The sequence below is a fragment of the Rhamphochromis longiceps genome, linkage group LG4, assembly GCF_057381845.1.
Source record: "Rhamphochromis longiceps isolate RC_006_pf linkage group LG4, R_longiceps_female_GT1.1, whole genome shotgun sequence".
Taxonomy (NCBI): Eukaryota; Metazoa; Chordata; class Actinopteri; order Cichliformes; family Cichlidae; genus Rhamphochromis; species Rhamphochromis longiceps.
The window spans coordinates 32,356,626-32,382,873 of NC_140560.1; the positions used below are offsets into that span (position 1 = coordinate 32,356,626).

Here is a 26,248-nt window from a genome sequence, read left to right on the forward strand (position 1 = left end):
TTCTTTGAATGGGTAGCATAAACACACAGTACAGTGTATAAACTGCCTTACAGTAATAGTATGCAGGTTGTAGAGAATATCACTGCGAAGGTGAAGTCTTAGTACTCACATGTCACACTGTTACTAATTCAGTTGCACTGGCTCCCCATTAACTTCAGATTTCACTTTAAGATTCTGATTTTGACTTTCAGAGCTCTGCATGGAGAAGCACCAGCATACACGAGTGAACTCTTACATGCATACATCTCCAGATCATCCCAGAGGCCATGTAATCAGGGGCTGCTGGCTATGCATCATATAAGCCTGAGAACTAAAGCAAAGAGTTTTGCAACAGTGGCCCAGACTCTGCAACTCTCTCCCCCACAGAGCCCCGAGCTCTGTGGACTGATCTCTTAGATATCAGCTAAAACCTCATCTTTTTAAACGTGCTTTTGCAGAACTTTCTGGCATTTTTGTCATGAAGCGCTTTGTGCTGCTGATCTTAAAGACCCTAAATGAAATTTGACTTACTCAAATATGCTTATTTACATTTAAATGAATCAATGGGTTTTATATTTTTAGTGGTGACTGAGTTTTCAAACTGAGTTTAAGGGTTTTAGATCAATACTCAGCAATGGCAATATAACAATTTAAAAGCAAAAAGCTGAACAGTATGATTACTTTCTAGAAAGGACACTGTTTATTCTGGATGAGCCGCTGATCACACTCTCAAACCTGCCTTATAAAGTCAGTATAAATGAATCGGAGGACATCACGTCTGGATAGAAACATCAGTTAATCCATAAGGGCAGTGACAGGCTACAATGTAATCAGCCTTACATTTACACTGAAAATCATTACTCTCTCCTCTCATTTACTGGCCCATTACAAATCCAACGTGCAGAAACAGAGTGCAAACAGATCATGTGTAACTGTCCAAATACTTAGACTGCACTGTAAATGTACTTATTTAAGCCACACGGCTAAGTTGAAAAACTGCAAATACAACCCATTTCATCATCCCTGTTCTCTCTCCCTCTCGCTTTTCAACTTAAACCAGGCAATTTGAGCAGCTGCATCATACTCAAAATGAGAACGAGGATGAGGATTAACCTGAATCTGTTATACTCAGGCAGGAGTGCTGAAGAAGTCTGGATCTGAGGAGGAGATGTCGGGAAAGCCACCATATTAGCCTGTTAGTCACAGTACGACTCCACCCTGATGCACTGCACAGTTGGGTAAACACTGCTTAGGTCAGGAAACCACATGGGACTCAGACTACCTCTCGCAATCCCAAGCCAAAAACCTCTGATACACCTCTTAATGCACCGTAAACAAGCAGCGTAAAAAAAATCATCCAGTCCACTTCGAAACTGAAAACTAACTGGAAAACAGCCGCAGCCTCACCTTGGTTTCATTTTGCATAATTAGTAAATCAATGCTGTGTAGATTAGTCTTCCATTTCAAGGTCAGTGGAGCAGGTACAATGAATAAGAATGAAACAAAAAGGGAAACATCTCTAATACGCACATAGAAGAGGCTCAAAGTCGCTACAAGAACACAGGATGTGTAGATGAAATCAAAAGAGGCAGATTTTTGGAACTAACGAGCAACTTATCAATTATCGGTGATACAAAGCATCGGCACACTTACAACAAATTAATTCAAGACTATTCTCTGTTTGTATTTATAAACAGATCTGAAACAGTTTTGAGTAAACAACATGTACATCGTTTCACCAGTATTTCGGTGTTTAGAAGGTGACTCAAAAGGAAAATGAGGGTAGAAGTGCAAGGTGAGTCAGTCATAATGCAAGTCCTGGGAGACAGTCTGTAAAGTTTCATGTGAAGTTTCCATCATAGGCTGCAGGCATCCTCGGGCAATTCTCCCAGCAGTTCATCCAGGTCATCATCTGTGCAACAAACACACAGGTCAGCACATGAGACAGTATTTTAATGCCTCAGACATTTGATTAAACAAAAACAAAACAGCAATGATTGCAATTTTTCAACTACAATCATCAGGGGTTAGTTATTAAGTAAAAAACACACATGGTACTGGTTTCATCTTGTAATGCTCTAATACTCAGTTGGATGAAAAACAAAGCAATGCATTTTTTATTAGGTGCTGCTGCAAATGCAAAATGCAAAGAGTGATTTGATGGTGATGCCAGATCAAAGGCCATGACGGCATCATAACGGATTTGTAGAATAAACAGTTTGAATATAGCATTTTAATCCAGTTTTCCTGCTCGCATGCATCGAGGCAGTGAGCTGCTGTGACCACTGGAAGCAATTCAGTTTGTTCTTTCAACACGTGGGCGGGAGGAGCTGGAGCTCAAACAGCACCCCCTGTGACCACTGGATGTCATTGCTATTATTGGTTTTTAGACTGCGCTCCAGAATTTTAGACCATAGCTAGATGTTGATCAGCCTAAGATGCTAACATTTCACATTTCTGCATGGAAATTCTCAGCTGTGGATTTCTTAGGATTTGTCCTCCAAAGACAGTCACTGTGTTTGTCATTTAGGCAAATTGAGGTAAAATTCTGGGACTAAGAATCCTAAACATGGCTTGCCTTTTTGCATCATATCATTTTTAGATATGAGATAAATATTTGCTCATCAGACAAAAAAACCAAAAAAAAAAAACCAAAAACAGTTTAAAAACAAATCAGGCTATGACTGATAGGGTTTCAGAATTGCAGTCAAATGCCAATGACCAAACATCATTAATGTTTTATTCGGAAAATAACTCCTTATATTTCAGAGCGACAGCAGGCGAGCTCACGATGTGAGAAGAATTAATCTCTCTTCTGCTTCTCTACAAGTGTTGCTTGTACTAAGCTCTTTTCTCCCTGTCTGCAAGTGTTACTGCATGTGCCCCACCTGCATCCCAGCTTGGCTCCTGTGGTGCTGTGCTCCCACCACGCTCCAGGGAGCCTCTGCCACTGTCTACAGGGGCTCGAGGGTCTCCCTCTCGCTCTGTGTGTCTTTCCCAATCTTTTCCCTCGTCATCCTCTTCATCAAACATCAGCTGCATGCAGGAAACTGGCTCCTGAAGGACACCGGGAGACTGAGTGGGTGACAGCAACATCGGCTCCTAGAAAAGAATGAATATGTTTCAAAGTGACTGATGACAGGTTGACAGGACATATATCTAAAAAGAAAAAAAGTAAATATGTTTTTGTATTTCTTGGAATGTAGACGTGCTAATCTTATTTTCAGCAGCAGCCATCCTGCTCACCAGGACCAGAGGGGGAAGCTGAGTGGAGGTCAGACTGACTCCATCAGCAGCGTAGATCCTCAGCAGGTTATTGGAAGTTACATTCAGGTAATGGTTACGATGGGAGGGGGAAAACACACCCACCTGTTCACAGAAGTAAGAAACTGATTTGTAACCACTGTATAACTCAGATACAACACTATAGTTATACGATTGTGGGCGGTATGCCTTACTTGTTTGAGCAGCAGCACAGCCCCGACCTTAAGCTCCTCTGCTCTGTCCTCTAAAAGACGCCGATGAATAGTTCCCTGAATCTCCCCTTCAGTCCAAAGCATTATAAAGAAGTACAAAAAACATTTAAACACACACAACTACTCATAACTTCTCACAAAAGATACATTTTAGCTGCATAAACACATCCTCACTTTTTCACTTTCCTTCTTGAATACAAATGTTTTTATCCATAATCTGCATTTTATGATCAAAATGTATGAAACGCTTCATTATTTACCTTCTTTTTTTATTAATCTAGCAATAATTTTTTTTATTTTCTGGACAGGCAACCACCAAAAAGTCTGATAATTCAATGAAATGGCATGAAAGCTCTCACTTTAATGTGCATGTGAGTGTGCACATTTGCACAAGATAAGAAGAAAACATGGAGAATTCACAAAAAGATACCAGTCAGAATTTCTTTTCCTTCTATTCACATTTGAGTAGAAGACAAACTGACCCCCAAACAGCATAAAGGTAAAGATGAAAGATTCCTTTTAATCTGCTGCTACCAGATTATATAATACCCAAAGGAGTATTACTCCAAGGGAAGTTCAACACAGCCAGGCTTTCTTTGCTGTAGCTGGCTCAACAAAACCTAAAACCTTTCACTGTTACGCCAGGCTTTCTGCTTCCCGCCCTGTGTGACGCTCTCATAAAACCGGGCATTACATACATCACGACTCTTATCCACAAAACGATCCCTATGAGCGTCCCTACTACAATCAGAGAGCTTATCAGGTGATGATAAATAGATAAAGAACATTAAAAAAAATAACAGTAAAATGCAACACTGTTGCAGTTAAGATGATACTGAAGACCAGAGATTTAGCACCAGGTAAAAATAAATATAATTCTAATAGTGGCCGTTCCAGCAGTGTTAAAGAAACTCGACAGCAGATTAACGAATACAGTCTTGTGAGAATTTAATGCACAATTAGCGTTTCATTCAATGGTTTTACTAAGGTGCAACTTAACAATGTGCACATATAAAACATCTTTGGAAAGCAGAGAATCTATAATGCGCTTAAAACAGGCTGTAAATAAAACAATCAGTGAAAACACTGCACTTGTACTCAATTTTAAAGTGAAACTTGGAACATAACCGGCTCCTGAGCAGTTTGTGTGTTCAGCAGTAATTCAGACAGGTAAAAAGTATCTTGAGCCACAGGAAACTCCGTAAACCCCTCAAGTGATCCACATTTGCAGGATTTATGAATACTCTGCTTGCCAACTCGACCAGCTCTGCCAACTCTGAAACCTTGACCCAGCAATCATTAGCTACGAGCTCCAGCTGCCTAGCACTGAAAGTTAAAATAATTCATGCCGACAAAGCAGGAGAAGGCTCCAAAATGACAGCAAAGTGTATTCATTTAGCCGTTTCTTCAGTTCATAAAGAGCCAGCAGTTAATAGATCAAGGTCAAGTTGATGTTAATTACAAGAAATTCATATCAAAATCACCATGTGACACCAAAAGACCTTGGGGAAGACACAGCAGACTCCTTTGTCTGAAAAATAGTTGAAATTTTGCAAATGAACATCTAAAAGCATTTTAGATGTTCATTTGGTTCATTTAGGAACCAAAAATTTGACTAATGAAGTTGAAACGAGGCGTAGAAAGGGTGGGTGCAGCAGCGAGTAGCACTTGGAAAAGTTTCCTTAGCAAAAGCAAGACTGGATTATACTCATTACCAGCAAAATCTGAAGACAAAAAATATCATAATCTCTGTAAAAAACAAACAAAACTCAGGACAAAAACAGACAATCATAAGCACAGATGCCTTCTGCAGTAGCAACAGAGAGAAAGGTCTCTACCAAAAGTCTCTCCATGCCGTGATGCACACCAAAGGACATTATTAAGAGTCGACCATCTAGGATGCCCCATAATTTGCTTTGGGCCTTTTTTTGGCCATTTTGAAACTAAAACAGGAAACTGAGTGTGAAATTTAAAAAAATAAAAAATAAATGTTATTCTGCCCTCCCTGTACGTTGATGCCCAGTTTGGCAGATAGATAAACAGTTCTTCAAAAGGAGAGGCAAAGGCTTCCAGTTCTCATTGCAGGGTTTATTTGTCTCCCTAATGAAGGCACTGTAAAACTACAAACATAAGAAAAGCATATTAAAACATACATCTGGAACATAATATATTTCTCATATTACAAAGTACAGACTGAAGACTTAGCAACTTGAACTATAGCTGGTATAACCAAGAAAAATAAATGAAAACATGTTAACTCCAAATCCCGCTAGCTTGATGCTAACACACAATGGAATTTCCTATTGACATGCTAACACAATTAGCATCGGCAATGCAGCTAACATGCCGGCTTCAAATATGAGAGTCAACAACCCATTTTACATCACATGCTTAACATGAACACAGAATATAATCGTACTTACAAGCATATATTTCTCATGCTCCAGTACAGCCAACTTCAGAGCTAATATTTTGTGTGCTGGTATCAACTTGGCCAGACTCCATGAACTTTTCCTATATTTACTAGAGAAACTTTAGTACACAAACCCGCTTCCTCCCCCTAGTGGGGTGGTGGAGCTACTGCACCCAGCAGTGGCAGCACACTCCCCGCCTGGTATAATGAATTATACCACTACCCATTCCCTGGATGTAGTAGTAAAACAACCTCCGACACTGGCCGCAAATACACTTTAGGAGTGCCATTCTTGACTACCTTCACTTCCACCTTACGTACTCTATGATCTTGGCTAGGAAAGGCTTTAATCACAAGTCCAACAGGCCACTCAGTCCTTTTTACTTGCAAATCCTTCATCAGTACAACATCTCCCACTTGAAGGTTTGGCTTCTCTGTTGTCCACTTTCTCTGTGTTTGAAGCGTGGTCAGATACTCCGTTTTCCACCTCTTCCAAAATGCATCAGCAAGTGCTTGGACCCTTTTCCAGTGTTTGTTGGACAGATCATTAACATCAAAATCCCCAGAGGGAGCAGTCAACGTATCTCGTTTCTGTGTCAACAACATTGATGGGGTGAGAACTGCCGGTGCTTCTGGGTCAGAAGACACTGAGACCAATGGTCTTGAATTTATAATGGCGGTAACCTCTGCCATCAGGGTGACAAGTGTCTCATGTGTGAGGTACGATGGATTCAGCCTCAGAAGAAGAGCATCTAAGATTCGCCGAGCGATACCAATCATCCTTTCCCACACCCCACCCATGTGGGAAGAGTGGGGAGGATTGAATATCCAAGTACACTTGTTGCTTTTAAGGTAATTCCTCACCTCAGAATCTGATGTGTCAAGTCTGAGTTCTTTACAGGCTCCAGTGAAATTTGTTCCCCGGTCTGATCTGATTGTTTTGATCGGCCCTCTTATGGCAATGAAACGTCTGAGCCCATTGATGAAGCTTGTAGTGGTCATAGTCTCTATAACCTCAATGTGCACAGCTCTGGTAGTCAAACAAGTGAACATTACTGCCCATCGTTTACTTTCCGCATGCCCTCCTCTTGTTCTTCGGGCAGTCACCATCCAAGGTCCAAAAACATCCAACCCTACATGAGTAAATGATGGATCTGGTGAAAGTCTTTCAGATGGTAAGTCTGACATCTTCTGGTCCTCCATTTTACCTCTCAGCCTTTTGCAAGTTACACATTTGTGTATCACACTAGATACAAGCCTTTTCCCCCCAATCAGCCAAAGTCCTGCCAACCTAATAGCTCCCTCCGTGAAATGGCGTCCTTGGTGCGCAGCCTGTTCGTGATATCTTCTGACCAATAATGTAGCAATGTGCGTCTTGGGAATGACCAGAGGATGTTTATCATCAAAAGACATAACGGCTGAGGACATACGGCCGCCAACTCTTAATAGCCCATCTTTGTCCAGAAATGGTGTCAGCTTTCGCAGTGGACTTTGTTTTGGGATTCGGTCCCCTTTGGCTAGACACTGCAACACCCTTGCAAAGGCATCTTGTTGTGCAGTTTTAATGATCACTTTTACTGCTTGTTCTTCTTCATCCCCAGTGTTGCCACCATGTGTATCTGCAACACTCCTTGCCTTTTTGATTAGTGTGGAGACTGCACGAGTCAAAGCTCTCCAAGTGGAAAATGTAAGAAACCTTTGAGCTCCAAGCGAGCTTTCTTTAACCATTGAGCTGAAGGTCGTTACTTCAGAGCGAACTTCTGGATCCACCTCCGGATGTATCAGCTCAAAGTCATCACTCTGGGGAAGGAGTCGTTTTGAAGGGCCCAATAGAAATGATGGTCCAGTGAACCAATTGGTGCCTTTGAGAGCTGCAGCAGTTGTTGGCCGAGTTCCATGGTCTGCTGGGTTTTCTTCAGTGGTGATGTAATGCCACTGATCTGGACGAGACGACTTTCTGATCTGTGCTATCCTGTTTGACACATAGACATAAAACCTGCGTGAGGTGTTATATATGTAGCCCAGTACTATCTTGCTGTCAGTATAGTACTTCACAGAATGAATGTCAATATCCATTTCATCTTGGATGAAGACTGCCATTTCAGTTGCCAAAACCGCAGCACAAAGCTCAAGACGGGGCACGGTGTGCGCTGGGTGTGGGGCCAGCTTTGCCTTTGCCATAACAAATCCCATGTGGATATCTCCTGTTGCAGAAATTGTTCTCAAGTAAGCCACAGCAGCTATAGCCATGACTGATGCATCTGAAAACACGCACAACTCTCTGTGCTGAGTCTGTGTAGACAAAGACACTGGAACATATAGTCTTGGGATCTGGAGCTGATCTAAGTCTTTCATAGAGTCTTTCCAGAGTTTCCAGTGTTCTTGTTTTGAAGCTGGCAATGGTGTGTCCCAGTCATACTGTTCAATGGAGAGGTTTCTCACTAAATGTCTTCCTCCCACTGTGACTGGCACTACAAATCCCAAAGGGTCAAATAAACTGTTCACTGCAGACAAAATCCCTCTTTTTGTCAAGGGTTTCTCCTCCTTCGACACACAGAAGGTGAAGTTGTCTGTTTCCAGATTCCAAATTAGACCTAGACTCCTCTGAAGAGGTAGTGACTCCACTCCTAAGTCTAGATCTTTCAAATCCTTGGCCAAGTCTTCTGGTGGGAATGCTTGCATAACACTGCTGCTGTTCGATGCAATCTTGTGTAGCTTAATGTTTGATTTAGCTAGCATCGCTTGGGCAGTGCGCAGGACACCAGTGGCTTCTGCTTCATTAGGAAAAGATGCAAGTCCATCATCCACATAAAAATTGCGTGTGATGAACTCCCTTGCACTGGTAGTGGAGTCATCTGCTTGCTTAGCAGCTCGTCTGAGGCAGTAAATGGCAACTGCTGGTGATGGACTGTTGCCAAATACATGTACTGTCATTCGAAACTCTTTCACTGCTTTCTGGAGATCATTGTTTTCATACCATAAGAACCTCAGAAAGTTGCGATGTTCCTCGCACACCTTGAAGCAGTAGAACATCTGCTGCACATCCGCTGTAACTGCTATAGGTTCTCTGCGGAAGCGGATCAGAACCCCAAGGAGAGTGTTGTTCAAGTCGGGTCCACTCAGGAGCACATCATTGAGGGAAACCCCTTCATGTTTGGCACTTGAATCGAACACTACCCTTATCTGGTCAGGTTTTTGTGGGTGGTAAACCCCAAATATTGGTAGATACCACCTTTCCTCACCTTCTTTTAATGGAGGGGCCGGCTCTGCTTGCTTTTCAACAAACATTCTTTGCATGAAATCGATGAAGTGTTTCCTCATTTGTGGTTTTTTCTCCAGAGTTCTCCGAAGAGATGCAAGACGCTTTAAAGCTTGAGGTCTGTTATTGGGAAGGTGGTTTCGTGGTGACCGAAAGGGTAATGGGGAAACCCAAGTATTGTAACTGTCTTTATAGACTTGTTCATCTAATGTCTTCAAGAAACTCTCATCATCGATTGACATTGCCGGGACGTCATCATGTTGTGTCCTTTGAAACACCTGACTGGCAAACTCACTTTCCTTACTTTTCAAGTGTTGTGCAGAGCTTTGAAGACTTAGGTTCGAGGTGTGACAACCAAGCTTTTCTTTGACTAGCATATTGTTTGGACATGCACTCAAGAGTGAAGCTCGTCCATTTGGTAGAATGTTGGTCTTGTATACACAGATGTTGGATGTCTTATGCACTTCTCCCAGACACACTTCCCCTACGATCACCCAACCAAGGTCGAGTCGTTGAGCATATGGTTCATTATGGAGACCATTATGTTGTTCTCTGACTTTGTGCACACGCAGAATGTCTCTGCCAAGGAGAAGGAGGATGTCAGCTTCTGGATCAATTTCTGGGATTTTTCCCTTGATTGCCTTCAGATGTGGGTAGAAATGAGTGACTTCTGGGGATGGGATTTCCGTCCTATCATCAGGTATCATATCACACTCAATAAGAGTAGGCAGGGGAAGCTGTGTGGTGCCATCAAGGGACTCCAAAATGAAGTCACGGGCTCGTCTCCCTGCTATCTCCACAACACCTGAGCATGTTTTCAGTGTATACGGCTCAAGCTGTCCTTCAATGTTGAAGATGTCAAAAAAGTATGTTTTAGCCAAGGAGCGATTGCTTTGTTCGTCTAGAACAGCATACATCTTGACAGCTTTCTCTGGTTGTCCAGCAGGATACACTCTGACCAAACATATCTTAGAGCATGACCTTGAACCAACTGAGTCTCCGCATACTTCTGTGCTTTTTGATGTCACGTCAGCCACACTTGCTTCTCCTTCTCTTTCTTCCCCGCCATACCCTTCACTAGCCACCAGGCTCTCTGCATTTTGAGGACGAGGATTGGGGTGTAGTGCGGTGATATGTCTTTCACTACCACAATCTGTGCACTGCACTGATTTAGGACAATCTTTGGCCATGTGCTGCACAGAAGAACAACACTTGAAACAAATGTTCTTGTCCTTTAAGTATGCCTTTCTTTCTTCCAGGGTCTTACTTTTGAAAAGACGGCATTTTCCGAGAGGGTGAGGCTTGCAGTGTAATGGACACTGTTTATCGGGGTCCAAGTTGTTCTTGCCTGTAGGAACGTTTGGGCTGGCTGCCAGATTACTTGCTATCTCCGTCCTCTTAGCAGAGACATGTGAACGATACTTCTGTTGTGTCATTGTCTCGATTCTAGGATTGTTGGCGTTGGCACCGGTTACACACGAAAAACTTGGGTCATTACGAATTTTAGCTTCTTCGTTCACAAGTTTCACAAAAAAGGAAAATGGAGGATAAGACACTGCATTCTCTCTCTTGAACCTCGAGGCAGCTGCAACCCACTTCTCCTGAAGGTTGTATGGGAGTTTTTCCAGAATCGGATTCACCCCGTGGGCTGTATCGAGGTGTGAAAGGCCTGGGAGATGACCGCTTGTCTTTGCGGCATGAAGTTCTAGCAGAAGATCCCCCAACTCTCTCAAACGCTGGTTGTCTCTGTTCGTCAGCTTCGGTAAATCCTGGATTTTCTTTAAAAGTGCATGTTCAATGACTTCTGGTGCGCCAAAACACTCTTCGAGTCTCTGCCACACCATCTGAAGACCTGCAGTGGGATTGTTTATGTACGCAGCCCTGACTCGCTTGGCTTGTGCTGCTGATTGTGGCCCGAGCCATTTGGATAGCAGGTCTAGCTCTTCTTGAGGTGTTACACCCAGATCTTGAATTGAACTTAGAAAGGAAGCCTTCCAAGCCCAGTAATTTTCTGGTCGATCATCAAACCTCAGCAGGCCTGAGCTGATCATCTCTTTCCGTATCAGGTATCTCGTTAGATCAGACGTGTCAGCATGACTACTCCTTACAGGTGTGGGTGTCCATACCTTAGACTGAGGATGGTGATATCGATCATAGTTTGCTGGCTCGCCTCCATAGCTCCAGTTGCAAGATTCTCTCTTTGGGCTCAAAGCACGGAAGACTGGCAAAGGTGTGAATTCTTGGTTGTTGCTCCTACTGGGCTGATGGATACTTGGTTCCTTGTGAGCTTTTGGTGTTGCATCGATGGCTGTGGCTGGCTGTGGCACCAGAGAAGATAGGAGTTCTGGATGATTAACTTGTGGAGTCTGCAGATCGTCGCCGAGTTCTGACTGTTGCTGCACATACTCTTGGACTCGTTCTAATGGGCTGATTTGCTGCATGCCGTCCAGCTGGGGCTGTTGTGGGTGCTCACTCTCTTGCGCAGATGCTTCCCAAGCTTGAGCCTCAGCTAGGGCTGCTGCAGCTGCCTTCTGCGATTTGAGTACGTGTAGCTCTGCATCCAGATCTGCTTTCTTTTTAAGCTGCTCGGCCTGTTGTTTTAGGATGCTGGCTTCCTGCTTAGCAAAGGAGAGCTGAGCACGGGCAGCTTCTGCTTTTGCTCGTGCTCTGGCGGCAGCAGTAGATGATGATGTAAGCTGGCTGGAACGTAAAGAACTGGACACTTTTGACCTTGTTTCCAGCGTCTCATCCATCCTTTCTTTTAGAGAACTATCTGGCTGATGAGAATGATGCTTTTTTACTATTCTGCCCTCCCTGTATCTATCTGCCAAACTGGGCATCAACGTACAGGGAGGGCAGAATAAATGTAAATAAATAAATGGAAGAATCAGGTCACATTTTACATGCCTAGCTATTCACAGTAACCCAAAGTTTTGCAAGCCAATCCACATTTCTAACAATGTAGGAAAGCTTTTTCCACACTTTGTGATGTGATTATTCCGGGTAAATATTCAAACCCAAGAGGATTCAAATATTCACGTTTGACGGAAATTTCCAAAAGAAACCAGAGACAGCAGCATTTTGCACACATTTCCATAAACTTTCTGACATATTTAGTGTAACGGTTTGGGCAAAAAAACAAAATCAAAAACACAACAGGAAAGCCAAAAAAAAAAAAAAAAAAAAAAAAAAAAAAAAAGAATATGAACAGTGTGTCACTCTGAATAAATCCGAGATTGTATTGAGAGCTTCAGAACAAGCCTGGAATAAAAACCTTTTAACACCACAGCTTCCTTCTTCAAACTCATAAGAATAAAACTGCATGTTTATTAGACAGCTAAGCTGCATCTAAAGATCCTCATCAGCATCTCCCAGATATGGTTCTTCTGTTTTCATACAAATATAAAAATATCAGAAAATAGTGAAAAACTTTCCTGAAGCTCAGAATGACACCTAAATCCACAGCAGACTCTGCTGTCAAGAACGTGATCTAAAGATCCGTGTTTCCGTTTTTTTCCACCACCAGACTGCTGTCATACGCACCGAGTCGTGTTTATGTACACATTAGGAATATTTTACCCATTTTAAACTGCAAAAAGTCCACAAATGGAGGCTCGAGGGATCGGCAGCGACATGAAAGAGTTCATCACTCACCAGAAGCAAGTGTTTGAATCCCCATTTTTCATACTTATACATACACACACATTATGATGAAAGCCCAATATTTTTTGTTAATGATAAATGATTAAGATACTAATATGTTGATTAATTTCTCCTCAGCTTGTTTTTTTCCCCCCAGCACTAGTGGATGTTAAGCGTGCGCTGTTAGCAGCTTCTCAGATAACACTGTCTGCTGGGTAAAAAGCAAAGAACCTTCCAGCAGGTCAGGGTCACATGACTAAGCAAACAGTTTCTTGTGGTGTCAGAAGCACTTAATACCCGCCCACTACTGATGCCAATCTGTGGCAATTGAATCACTAATAAGCACTTAAGTCCGGTGTTGAGAGCAACATCCACTCCTGAGTGATGATAATCAGTTCACCTCATGTGGCTGCTCTCTGGGGGCCATGGCAACCGACTCAGCTTAGAGGTGCAGCAGACAAAAGTGGGGGGAAAGGTTTAAGAAAGAGCGGGAGAGGAAACGAGCGGTGGGAAGAAAGAGGCGTCCTGCTGTTTGGGCAAGACGGGGTGTGTGTACATGTGTGTATGTGTGCACGCAATCAAGCGTGTTACAATAGCTGAACTCTGCTCTCGTACCTCGTGGAGCTCAATCAGGCGAGCTCCCAGTGAGCAAATGTCAAATGTGCAGGAAAAAGCTCGCAGCTCCTCTGCTCCCATGGTTCAGCACTAGTTAACACGCTTTCCTGTTTCTTTTCCCTACCGAAGTTTGCTTTGAGGCTCAAGTGCTCTACTAGAGTCGAGCATTGTAATTGATTCACAATGAATCATCATACAGGGAGTGCAGGATTATTAGGCAAGTTGTATTTTTGAGGAATAATTTTATTATTGAACAACAACCATGTTCTCAATGAACCCAAAAAACTCATTAATATCAAAGCTGAATGTTTTTGGAAGTAGTTTTTAGTTGTAGCTATTTTAGGGGGATATCTGTGTGTGCAGGTGACTATTACTGTGCATAATTATTAGGCAACTTAACAAAAAACAAATATATACCCATTTCAATTATTTATTTTTACCAGTGACACCAATATAACATCTCCACATTCACAAATATACATTTCTGACATTCAAAAACAAAACAAAAACAAATCAGCGACCAATATAGCCACCTTTCTTTGCAAGGACACTCAAAAGCCTGCCATCCATGGATTCTGTCAGTGTTTTGATCTGTTCACCATCAACATTGCGTGCAGCAGCAACCACAGCCTCCCAGACACTGTTCAGAGAGGTGTACTGTTTTCCCTCCTTGTAAATCTCACATTTGATGATGGACCACAGGTTCTCAATGGGGTTCAGATCAGGTGAACAAGGAGGCCATGTCATTAGTTTTTCTTCTTTTATACCCTTTCTTGCCAGCCACACTGGAGTACTTGGACGCGTGTGATGGAGCATTGTCCTGCATGAAAATCATGGATGCAGACTTCTCCCTGTACCACTGCTTGAAGAAGGTGTCTTCCAGAAACTGGCAGTAGGACTGAGAGTTGAGCTTGACTCCATCCTCAACCCGAAAAGGCCCCACAAGCTCATCTTTGATGATACCAGCCCAAACCAGTACTCCACCTCCACCTTGCTGGCGTCTGAGTCGGACTGGAGCTCTCTGCCCTTTACCAATCCAGCCACGGGCCCATCCATCTGGCCCATCAAGACTCACTCTCATTTCATCAGTCCATAAAACCTTAGAAAAATCAGTCTTGAGATATTTCTTGGCCCAGTCTTGACGTTTCAGCTTGTGTGTCTTGTTCAGTGGTGGTCGTCTTTCAGCCTTTCTTACCTTGGCCATGTCTCTGAGTATTGCACACCTTGTGCTTTTGGGCACTCCAGTGATGTTGCAGCTCTGAAATATGGCCAAACTGGTGGCAAGTGGCATCTTGGCAGCTGCACGCTTGACTTTTCTCAGTTCATGGGCAGTTATTTTGCAACTTGGTTTTTCCACACGCTTCTTGCGACCCTGTTGACTATTTTGAATGAAACGCTTGATTGTTCGATGATCACGCTTCAGAAGCTTTGCAATTTTGAGACTGCTGCATCCCTCTGCAAGATATCTCACTATTTTTGACTTTTCTGAGCCTGTCAAGTCCTTCTTTTGACCCATTTTGCCAAAGGAAAGGACGTTGCCTAATAATTATGCACACCTGATATAGGGTGTTGATGTCATTAGACCACACCCCTTCTCATTACAGAGATGCACATCACCTAATATGCTTAATTGGTAGTAGGCTTTCGGGCCTATACAGCTTGGAGTAAGACAACATGCATGAAGAGGATGATGTGGACAAAATACTCATTTGCCTAATAATTCTGCACTCCCTGTATTTATTTTAAGACTGAGTGTGTCTGGGTTTGTCTGTTACCTGTCGGGTCCTTAAACACTGCCTTGGCATCAGTATGCGTGTGGACGATGCTCTTCAGAAGCACAGCCATGTTTGGAACTTTATTTCTGACCAGCTGTTTCAGTGCAGCCTAACAAGAAGAGGGAAAATACACACACAGACACACACACACGATAACTTTTGCTAACAATATTGCTAAATAATTAATGGATTAACAGATTAAATATAAAAAGTTGATCATTCATCTTTTTAGTAATGGTTCAAGCAAAAATATCTAATTCTTTCTTATAAAATGGGTCTGAAGCATTTCTATGTTGAATACAGTAGAAAACAGAACACAATTAAGTGTTAAGAAAAACATGGAAGCTAAATAATTCAGCTGAGGATTGTGTGATGACAGTCTGATTTCATGGTAAATATGGTAAATGGCCTGTATTTATATAGCGCTTTACTAGTCCCTAAGGACCCCAAAGCGCTTTACATATCCAGTCATCCACCCATTCACACACTGGTGATGGCAAGCTACATTGTAGCCACAGCCACCCTGGGGCGCACTGACAGAGGCGAGGCTGCCGGACACTGGCGCCACCGGGCCCTCTGACCACCACCAGTAGGCAATGGGTGAAGTGTCTTGCCCAAGGACACAACAACCGAGACTGTCCAAGCCGGGGCTCGAACCGGCAACCTTCCGATTACAAGACGAACTCCCAACTCTTGAGCCACGATCGCCTCATGGCACACATTTTACTCACATATATATTTAATGTTAGTATTATAAGAAAATAACCGAATCAACTGTTTGCTTGTTTTTAATTGTGTAAACACATGTTCTGTGCTCCAATTAGATACTGAATTTTAAGAACTCTTGTGTGCAATTTCAGATTCTTTTTCTAAATCTTCAAATTTAAGCTCTAAATCTATCAGCACATCAGGGATAATGGGCTTTTCACATAAGAGCCTACCACCTGCACTATTTATTACATTTTCGATGGGAAGAGTCGGAGGACCGGAGGTCTAGCTGGGCTGATTGGCTGGTAGTACAGTGGGCAAGTGCAAGCCCAGACAACTGCTGGCTGTGCACACAAATCAAGAACACGCTCGTCCTGGGGCAGAATTACGCTTGTTTATCCAACAAAATGCTTCTGCAATATAACAGCATGGAGGAAATTTTATTTTGGCAGTGGACTACCTGCAGCTGTAGGATGTGCAATTTAAAATTTACAGGGACATAAACATGAAGGTTGGTTTCTGGGAGGCGGCTGGGGACTTGGCACCGTAAACGGCCAGCCAGGATGCCTCGCAAATGGACAGAATTATTGCTTTTTACCTTGTTTGAGTGTGGCCTCTGATGTTTTGGTGGCTGTGAGCACAAAGCAAGAGAAAGCCCGAGTATATTTGCAGCCTTCCTTCTCTCAGTGACGGCCAGTTTAAAAACTTCAGTGTTGCTGATGCAGCGTGGTGTTGAATTTAAACCACATTCGCTTTAATTCACAGCACTGCCGTAAAGAGAGTGCAAAGTGCACTGTGACTGGGTGAAAATATGGCATCATATTGTCCAGGAGGGGTTTGACTTCTGTGCAAAGCCACATGTTGTCTTTTACGCAAGTGCTGAAGGTACAGGGTTTGGAGTTGCTTAAAAGTGCCTCATGTGGGTGTAATACTTTTGACATCAACTAGAATGCGAGGGTCTGTTTGAATCTCTTCATGTGGACATCCATGTGCCCTCCAATGTGCCAAAACTGCAAGGTCGCCAGCTGTGCAAGCGTCCCTCAAGTGGAATAGGAACAACTAATCATCTGTGATGTCCACAGCTGTCTGCAAGTGTTTGCACGGGATTAAAAACCCAGCCTTATTTACTTTAGATAAACTGTAAGTGTTCAGTCATTCCGATAATCTATGATAACCTGATGCTTTGAAAGAAACTTTACAAATGATATCAAATCTTCTCCAGTGTACCAACCTACTGATTAACCTCAGTTTTTAAATTAACCCTCGACACAAATCTGGTGTTACGAAGATATACTGATGGAAGTAAATACACAGCAGTGAGCAGGATTTCCTCTTGAGATCAACCTTTCTTTACACTGCATTTGTTAGAACACATTGAGGCAGTGTGGTCATTTGTTTATTCACGAAAAACAAGGATTTGGGGAAGCTGACATTCACGTCAACGGCTTAACCTGAGCGAGCTTATCCAGCGTCCTGCCACCGACTCTGCTCCTGTTAAATGGAGCCAGTGACAAGCAAACACAGCAGAAACCACCGTGTAAGGTTTCAAAATGACTGCCACTCAAAGCTACTTCACACTGGCGGCCCTTCACACACAGCTACAGGAGAGCGACAGCAGAGTCCCCATTAGTGTGACTGATGAGCGATCGTACTGTTTATAATTACACAACACCTCCAGGACAGCGTCGTCATTTGTCCTGATTATGCCAATAGACCTCCAACGGCGGCAAACGGGCCGTTGTGGTGTGAAGACACGTAACTTGTAAAGAGGCTTGACCTAAATATTAGACAGCGCTTGAATAAACAGTACGAGTGGGACTTCTTCTCCATTTGTGTAACGATGTTGTCAGCTCACCTTGCGAAGCACCATGACCACACTGTAGGAGTGCAGGAAACATGATGGATGCCTCTCATCCAATCCCATCTCCATCTTCATCGCTGCCCAGGCACCGCCACTGAACTCTTCTTCCTCAGTCTGTGAGCTGGAAGCCTTTAACATAAAGTTTTTACACCCACAAACATACAGCGACACTATAAATGGAATTCTTAACCTTTGCTGGTTCTTCCAAGTGGCTCTAATTAATATTTCACACAAATAACTGTAAATAGTGTTATGTAGAGTACTGCATCCTGTACAAACAATGCACAAATTGGCAGGCAGCTACTCGTCCTACGTAGACTAGCTGTTGAACAGAGTGGAGCATTAAGCAGCTGATGTGCCAGATGTTTCCTTCAGGAGAGCAAAAGTAAGAGAATACTGCACTTGACATCAGGGGACTATTAACAAGCTGGATGTGTAAATAGGCAGCTCTTTTCCATCTCAGCTCATAAGGTGGTGTCAGTGCTGTTTTAGTCATTCATTTCCGCTGCCTCCATGTGGCCAATACAAAATCTGTTCATGATTTACTGGCCTCACACGGTGTGGACACCTGGCATTTTCAAGCCTTTTCTGTAATCTCGTCTGCTTTTGAAGGTGCAACAGTGATAGAAAAGATGGGAAAAAAAAAACCTGCTTTATTTACCTGACTTGGTAGTCGAGCCACAGCCCCATGGGCAGGAGTCTGAGGAACAGAAACCACAATCTCATCCAGGTTCTGACCCTGAGGCTGAGAGAGGAAATTTAAATCACTATATGCCAGCAAGGTGGGAAATAAAAACAAAAAAAAAAAAACCCAAAACAGAACACATAACTAATTCATTTTCTTTCTGAGTTCTACTCAGGCATCTTTGCCTTGGCTTGACCGTGCTTGTGCTTTCATTTGCAGAAAGCCAGATTAGGAGAGAGTGCATCAGCATCACATGAGACCAACCTGCTGTGGCAGAAGCCCAGCTGGACCAGGGAAGCGCCGGGTCCTGGGCTGGCGTGGCTCTGAGCGAGGCCTCTTCTTGGGAAGCTTATTGGAGGCAGAGACTAGCTGGACCAGGCGATTGGTGAGTACTGGCGTGTGAAGAGGATGAGAGTTCACAGAGGGAGAGGGGGAGGAAGGAGGTGCCGGGGAGACTGTATCAAAGAGGTTGCGGGGCTGAGAGGAGGGTCTTGGAGTTGTACATGTTTTCTGTGGCTGCTGAGGTTTGTTAACCGGCCTGGAAAAAGAGCTCAGGGCTGGAGAAGTTGCAGTGAAGCCACGGAAAACGTCAGACTTCTGTGGAGGGGCTAATGGGAAAGCAGGACATGGATTTGGATGTTGGACAGGTGGAAAAGGAGCCAAATTGTGACCAGTGGAGCTAGAAGTCTTGGATGCGGCGCTAAGCTCCCTCACTGTCCGAACAGGTAGTGTCTGAGTCTGTCCACAGGTCGAGGGTCGCAGCATTTTGGCTGGAGGCTCTACTGTGGGTGCACGTGGAGCAGGAGGTTCAGGCATCCGTCCCATTTGGCCATCACATTCCTCCAGGTCTGCTAGGTCAACATCCCAGTCATCAAAGTCATCCTGAGCCACACAGGGCTTCGGCAGCCCCTTAGCGTGAGCGTGACTCTGTTGTGTTGCCCGATTTGGCTCAGAGTTATTCAACGTGGGAGAAGGAGTAGGGAGAGGAGAGCGGGAATGAGAGGAAGATGAGAGCCGTCTCAACCCCAAAGCAACAGTTTGTCCCGTAGCAGTAGTGTGCGTGCTGCTCTCTGATGCTGTGCCATTGCACGGGGCAGCTGATCTCTCTCCAGTTTGCTGGAGGCAAATTTTCTCCGGCTCTCTGTGAGTAACAGAGGAGGCACGCAGAGCACAGGATGACACAGCAGCTGCCACATTGGCTGGTCCAGACACGGAGCAGGAAGCCCAGTCTGTCTCGAGCAGGTCCTGGGAAACACACGCGCGCGCGCGCGCACACACACACACACACACACACACACACACAGTGGGATTACGAGGGAACAGGAGGACCATTATGTGACAGAAAGCAGCCTGAAACGACAGTTAAATAAAATCAGGTGTTATTATATTTACTGATTATTACCTCATCTTCAAAGTCCTCGCCAATGCTGAAAAGGCCACTTAATTTACAGGTCTGTAACACAAACACAACAATAAAACACAGCACGAGTACCAATAAATGTCAATAATAATAATAATAGTAATAATATGTCCTGGTAAACTCGAAAACATGCCACACATTTGAGCTACTTAACGTGTATTAGCTTAGTTAGCCTCAGCTGCGTTCAGTTTGCTGGACTTACCATTGCAGTCATGGGCTATCGCGATAAAAAACCGTTGTTGATCACTTTGAACAAATATACCAGACTTTGTAAGACATTAATTGCCATTTAATGCCGGCTTACAAATATGATCTCTGCTATTTCTTTTCCTTTTTAACTACAGTTAAGTGAGACTAGCTTGCTAGCTACAGGTAAAGTTTATCTGGGCTGTACTGCTTGGTATCGCGCCGCCACGTTCAAACACGACGTGATGACGTAAGGAATGTTTTTACAAAGGAGGTTGAAGTGAAGCGAGATGATTCAATCCCCATTCCCATTAGATGTAGCTCCGTTTTTGTTCCAAGTTTAGCGACGCTACGGCGTGGTTAATAACAAACCTATCTTACTAATAAAAATAACCGATTCACGCAAATACTCTTTTTTCTTAAAAGACAAAATTCTTTAGCAATTTTGTAATGTCTCCCAGACGAGCTAGTATCATCTCTGAGAGAGCAAAACATTTTCTTTTTTTTTACTCGTGAGCAGTAGATGTTCAGGTAGACAGCTGTCGTAGTTGTGAAAGCTATCAAGTTTATTCGTAATAAACTCCAAATTGGCTTTTCTTCTTACCACCTTTCCCTTACGTGAATTTCGGGACGCTATGAATTTACTCACTTTTTAAAGTTGTGATCACGTGGCCTTCCTCGTTGATTTCTATAGATTATCTTGATACTTCTATGCTCTTTGGCGTTCATGACCGCAATAGAGCTAAATGCTGGGTCGATACTGTCATCTAGTGGTCGCTGTGGAAACACTTAGTATCAGCTTACGTTCTGATCTATTAATATTCAGTGCTGAACTTGTGCAACAATCTTGTGACTGTAGCCACCACGGAAGGGCATTTAATTTGGAAATCGCTTCATAATAGTTTAATTTCAAAGGGAAATGAACCTGATTCTAGCTGTGAAAGTATTTAGTTGACCTCTGCTTGGACTCCTGTCACTCACAGCTGTTCCATTAAAGGGTGAGTAAACGCTGCATGTTGCTATTTTCAGTAAACAGTACTTCCCAGTGCTTCAGAGGCTGGCTTTAGCGGGGTGAATGTGTTAATGTTCTGCTGTGATAAAACTGGAAAATGGCATGAAATCAGTACTTTTAAACCTGTGTTTTGACTTTAAGGCCCCATGTCAAAGGACACATTCCCATTTACCTCTACTTCACTGCGCTCTCTGAGACTGGAGCAGGCGTTTCAGGAATGGGAGGATGCACGGCGGGCACTGGCTCACAGGAGAGCCATGACTAGAGCGCCTTTGCCTCGGGCCCCAAGGCCTCCTCCCCGTCAGCAGCGGCTCCAGGAAGTCAGGGCCCCTCCGCCCCAGGTGAAGTGCAGAGACACTGCCGTCCACAACACCTTCATGTGCGGGGACATGAAAGGAGTGTATGCAGTGCTGAAGGACCCTGCTATGGTCAATGCCTTGATGGAGACGGTGCATGAGGAGATGGTGTGGGCTCCAGAGATGGGTATGACTTTACAGATCTCTATCTTTTAATCTTCTATAAACGCTTTAATTGAATGAACTCCCTTTTCCTTCTTCCGCCAGGCATGTGGACCATGAGCTCCACGGTGAAACAGACCTCAGCCTTACGTCTGGCTGCCAGCAGAGGACACACAGCATGTGTGGAGGAGCTGCTGTTTCGTGAGGCGGAGGTGAACGCTGACCCTGGAGGCAACACAGCCCTCCACGATGCCTGCATAGGTGGCCATTCTATTTGTGTCCAGCTGCTGCTCTCTCATGGAGCAGAGCCTGATCTGTTGGCTGCAGATGGCAGTGCCCCTCTTCACCTCTGTACCTCTGCCCAGTCATTCCAGTAAGTGCTAAAAAAGCTGACGACTTTATTCTTATTGTGCTTAAGCAGAAATATTCAGCAGAGGGTATTGTTGCCAAGGAGTAGCTGAAGCAAAGCTTTATATTAATCTTGTCTTATATGAAAAATGTCCTTTAAAGGCTATTTTCTCAACTGCGGTAAAAAAACAACAACAAAAAAAACCAACGTAGTTTAATAGAATGTAATGTAATAATACAAATCTAGTGAGCCAGGAAAAAAAACATTTCTGAGATATTATGAAAAATATCTGAGGGAGATGGATTTCTTATGGACTGAATGTAGATATTGTGCATGTCGTGACCAGTAAATGTACTATTCTTTAAAGCTGCGCTGAGCTGCTTTTAGAAGGAGGTGCAGAGGTCAATGTGAGGACCAGGGAGTCGAGACTCACACCTCTGCATGTGGCTGCTCGGCGAGGCCTCGAAGAGCACGTCCAGCTCTTTCTTAGCCACGGAGCTGATGTGTTAGCCACAAATCGAGAGGGCGAGACCCCTCTGAACGCTGCATGCTCCGGAGCCGAGAGACCATCTGAGGCTGGACGCTATCTTCGTGTGGTTCAGAAGCTTCTGGACGCAGGAGCCGATGCTCGAACTGCAGGCAGGAAGCAGCACACTCCACTGCACAACGCCTGTGCAAACTGCTGCCCCAGGATTGTAGACCTCCTCCTGCAGCATGGGGCCAAGGCTGATGTCACCAACTGTGCAGGATACACAGCCATGGACTGTTTGCTGCAGGTAGCAGATGCTATGTATAAGAGCAACAAAGTACTATTTAGCATTGCAAACACAGAAACACATTTTTAAGTTTGAGCATTCGGATAAAAACTTTTCTGTTTGGTTTTTAAGGTGGTAGAAGATTTCCCGGACCAGCAACCTGAAGCAATTGCACGATCACTTCTGAACCACGGAGCTAAGCCTGTTTCACCAAAGGTTTGATCAAACAGCCACGCTGTGAGGGAATGTGAGAACTGCTGCATGTAAATTGTAGTGTTATCTAATGCGCGCACACTGACAACACTGACTCCATGCCAGTGCTGTCAGTGTGGTGATGAAACTTCATGAGGCAACAATTTCAAAATACGTAAGGCTTAGATAAATACTACATCAGGGATTGTAAAAAACAAAACAATCTTTAAATGAAATATTAATACATGTCAAAGTCTGAAGAGTAGAAACAAACAAGAAAAAAACATTATGAAATATTAGATGGGGGGGGGGGGGTGTCTATCTACATTTTTGTAAATCTGCAACAAAATATGTAAATAAAAAAATGTAAACACTTTAAAATTAGACAAAACCAACAAAGTTAGTGAGAACGTAAAAAGCAAAAAGTGAACATGGAAAAAAGGAATAATGTCAATATGTCCTTTTTATTCAAATTAAGTCTTTCTCTCCATTTCAAGAAATCCTGACTTTTATAAAGCTGCAAGTTGGGTTTATAATACTTGTTTTAAACAGCATATAAGTAAGCTAGTGTGCTGGCTGAAAGAAGACGGCTGAGACGCTGTAGTCTGCAGTTTGCTTCCTGTTTCGGCCTTTCTTTAGTTTCGTTTTTACTACCTCTTTCATTTAGGGAAAGATCATGGTTTATGTTCAAATATGAGAAGTCAGGAGTGAAACCAGGCTCTCTATTGCTGCTAAAGAAAGTTATGCACATCTCTGACTTTCATTATGTTTGACATGCCTGAGCTGAGAATAGACTCAGTGATTAGTGATGAAACCTTCACAAGATCAAATATTTGATATAGTGTGAACAATTATATAAATACACCTGCCACTTTATTAGGTATACCTGTTTAAGAATGCAAATGTCTAATCATCAGCAACTTAGTGCATTTACGCATGAAGACATGGTAAAAATGCTAGAGTTCAAACAGAATGGGGAAGAAAGGTGATTTAAATTACTTTGAAGGTGGCGTGATTGTTGGTGCCAGTGTGGTCTGATGCTTCCAAAACCGTTCATCTCACACAACCATTTCTAGTGTTTACAGAAAATGATCTGAAAAAGAGAAAATATCCAGTGAGCATCAGTTTTGTGGGAGAAAATATCTCATTTATGTCATAGCTCAGAAGAGCTGATGGAAACCAGGTAATCGAGAAACTCAAATAACCACCTGTTACAACCAAGGTGTGCAGACGAGTATCTGTAAATGCATAACAGATCAAACCATGAAGCAGATGGGCTCGAGTAGGGGTGTCCAGCTCCAGGCTCAAGGTCCTGGTTTTAAATATTACCCTAAGTCAACACACCTGAATCAAATGATTAGTTCATTACCAGCCCTCTGGACAACTTCAAGACATGTTGAGGAGGCAATTTAGCCATTTAAATCAGCTGTGTTGGATCAAGGACACATCTAAAACCTGCAGGAGACTGGCCCTTGAGGCCTGGAGTTGGACACCCATGGGCTCCAGCAGCAGAAACCACGCCGGTTGCCACTCATCAACTCCTTAAACGTGACAGTGATGTTACTGTACTCAAATGGCCTTTAAAGTCACCAGATCTCAATCCAATAGAGAACTTCTGGGACGTGGTGGATGTGAAGGTGACATATCTGCAGCAACTGCATCGTGTCATCATTTCTACATGGACCAAATTCTCCACTGAATGTATTCAGTACTTTGTTGAATCTGTGAGATGAAGAATTAAGGCACTTCTGAAGGCAAAACGGAGTTCAACACATGAGAAGCAAAGTGTACCTAATAAAGTGGGTGGGGCCCTTATGTGTCAGTTGTAGATGGGACCTAAATGTGCTCAGCAGAAGCAGGTGAAATAGAGAAGAGGTGAATCTTTAATAGAGTGTCTCTCAGCTGTCATAGGATGCGAGGCCGGGCATGGCCCAGGGCTGGAACAGATTAGGAAGACAAGGAAACTAAAGCACAGACAAAACAGAGGAAGTCAAAGAAACACAGGAGACTCTGGAAAAATGTGCAGAATGAGAAAAACGTCATTTAAATCAAAACAGGAAACAAAAACTTAACAAATACACAGCAAAAAACATGGACTGTGACACCAGTGTCATCAGCATGTAATAGTTATTGGTACCATATGACATAAAATTCATAAAGTAACATGTTTTATTACCAAAATAACATCACTTAAATGTAATAAGCTATTGAATGATTAATTAGTTACTGTCAAATTTTACAAGCAGTGTTTTATTTGCAGATGCTGAAGCAGTGTGTGCTCTCCCTGGCCACTGTCGAGGTGCTGCTGAACTCGTACCCCCACCTCCCGCCCTGTGAATGGATGGATGCTGTGTCTGCTGAGATATATGAGGTGAGCTCTCCGCAGTGTTAAATCTACTCTCCTCTGCTTGTTTACCTTCAGCACTGTAGTGTTTCTGTTTCTACCTCCCTGCCTCAGGAGCATCGGTCTTTCTTCCAGTTGGTGCGTCAGCGAAGTGCTCAGCCTCGCTCTCTGCAGCATCTCTGTCGGTGTGCTTTACGTCAGCATTTAGGAGTCCAGTGTCACTCAGTTGTCAGCAAACTGGACATTCCCAGCTGTGTAAGGGATTATTTGTTGCTCTGTAATGATGGCACGCTCTTCTGACTGTACGTATTGTATATCTTGCCTCATTGGAAACTTATATTATTTTAGATTTCAGGGGTTTTCAGGTGGTGACCCTGAGATACATATGATAGAAATGAGCGTGTTACTTGACCTTACAAAAATAGTTGCACTGAAGAACACAAATGTATGTAAATTAGATTTAAATGACATGTTTGTGATACTATTTTAAACTAACAATTGTTGTTTGTGAAATTCAGACACATTTAATGGTTTTATTTGTTCATGGGGAAGAGAATAACCAAGAAAACGTTCAGATGAAGTTCTAAGAAGTTTCGGGCTATTTACTGTTGATTTGGATTAGTTGGTGCTATATGTGTATACGAAATGTTCATGGAAGTAATGAAGAAGGAGCTGCAGACAGAGAAGTCAATGAAAAGAAGCTCCTGGTGCAGTTTTTCTCCTGATGTTAATGTCAGAGGAAGTTTGAAATGCTCGTTGTCGCCTCTCTCAGCTCTCATGGGGCAGAGACTGGGTACACACTGGACCCACCAGTCGCCAGGCTATTACAGGGCTAACACAGAGTTCACATATTTTTTCATTTAATTAATTGATTTCGTTTTGAATCCTTTGTGAATACTGAACCTACGAACAACTTTGGGCCATACAAATCATAGGATTAGTTTTTTTCTTAGGTGCTGTTATATATAAATTAATAAAATATTTAAATATTTTCAAATAAACAACTAACAACGATGTAACAATAAAACTGTTTTCAAAAAAACTACAGTTATGTATTTATTTACGTTGTATCATAGAAGTGGAGCAATGGGCGCGCAAACAGTTTCCAAAACACGCGCC

General features: G+C 43.2%; 2 protein-coding genes across 3 annotated transcripts; one reads left to right on the plus strand and one right to left on the minus strand.

The window, feature by feature from the left end:
• Positions 1 to 1,642: 1,642 nt before the first annotated feature.
• hrob (homologous recombination factor with OB-fold) lies at positions 1,643 to 20,250 on the minus strand. 2 transcript variants are annotated; one of them, XM_085404568.1, is made up of 10 exons: positions 20,036 to 20,250; positions 19,816 to 19,866; positions 18,678 to 19,658; positions 18,390 to 18,473; positions 17,723 to 17,857; positions 15,160 to 15,268; positions 3,438 to 3,523; positions 3,226 to 3,348; positions 2,868 to 3,081; positions 1,643 to 1,891 (listed from the first exon to the last, which is right to left on the minus strand). In XM_085404568.1, the coding sequence occupies exons 1-10, from the start codon at positions 20,045 to 20,047 to the stop codon at positions 1,836 to 1,838; spliced, it is 1,851 nt and encodes a 616-aa protein (XP_085260694.1). In that variant the 5' UTR covers positions 20,048 to 20,250; the 3' UTR covers positions 1,643 to 1,835. The 2 variants fall into 2 exon arrangements, with proteins under 2 accessions (XP_085260694.1, XP_085260693.1); XM_085404567.1 differs by lacking the exons at positions 19,816 to 19,866; positions 20,036 to 20,250 and having other exon boundaries at positions 18,678 to 19,806.
• Positions 20,251 to 20,420: 170 nt separating this feature from the next.
• asb16 (ankyrin repeat and SOCS box containing 16) lies at positions 20,421 to 26,135 on the plus strand. The gene is made up of 7 exons (XM_085405279.1): positions 20,421 to 21,017; positions 21,173 to 21,514; positions 21,595 to 21,862; positions 22,206 to 22,614; positions 22,726 to 22,809; positions 25,046 to 25,156; positions 25,244 to 26,135. The coding sequence occupies exons 2-7, from the start codon at positions 21,178 to 21,180 to the stop codon at positions 25,427 to 25,429; spliced, it is 1,395 nt and encodes a 464-aa protein (XP_085261405.1). The 5' UTR covers positions 20,421 to 21,017; positions 21,173 to 21,177; the 3' UTR covers positions 25,430 to 26,135.
• Positions 26,136 to 26,248: the final 113 nt, after the last annotated feature.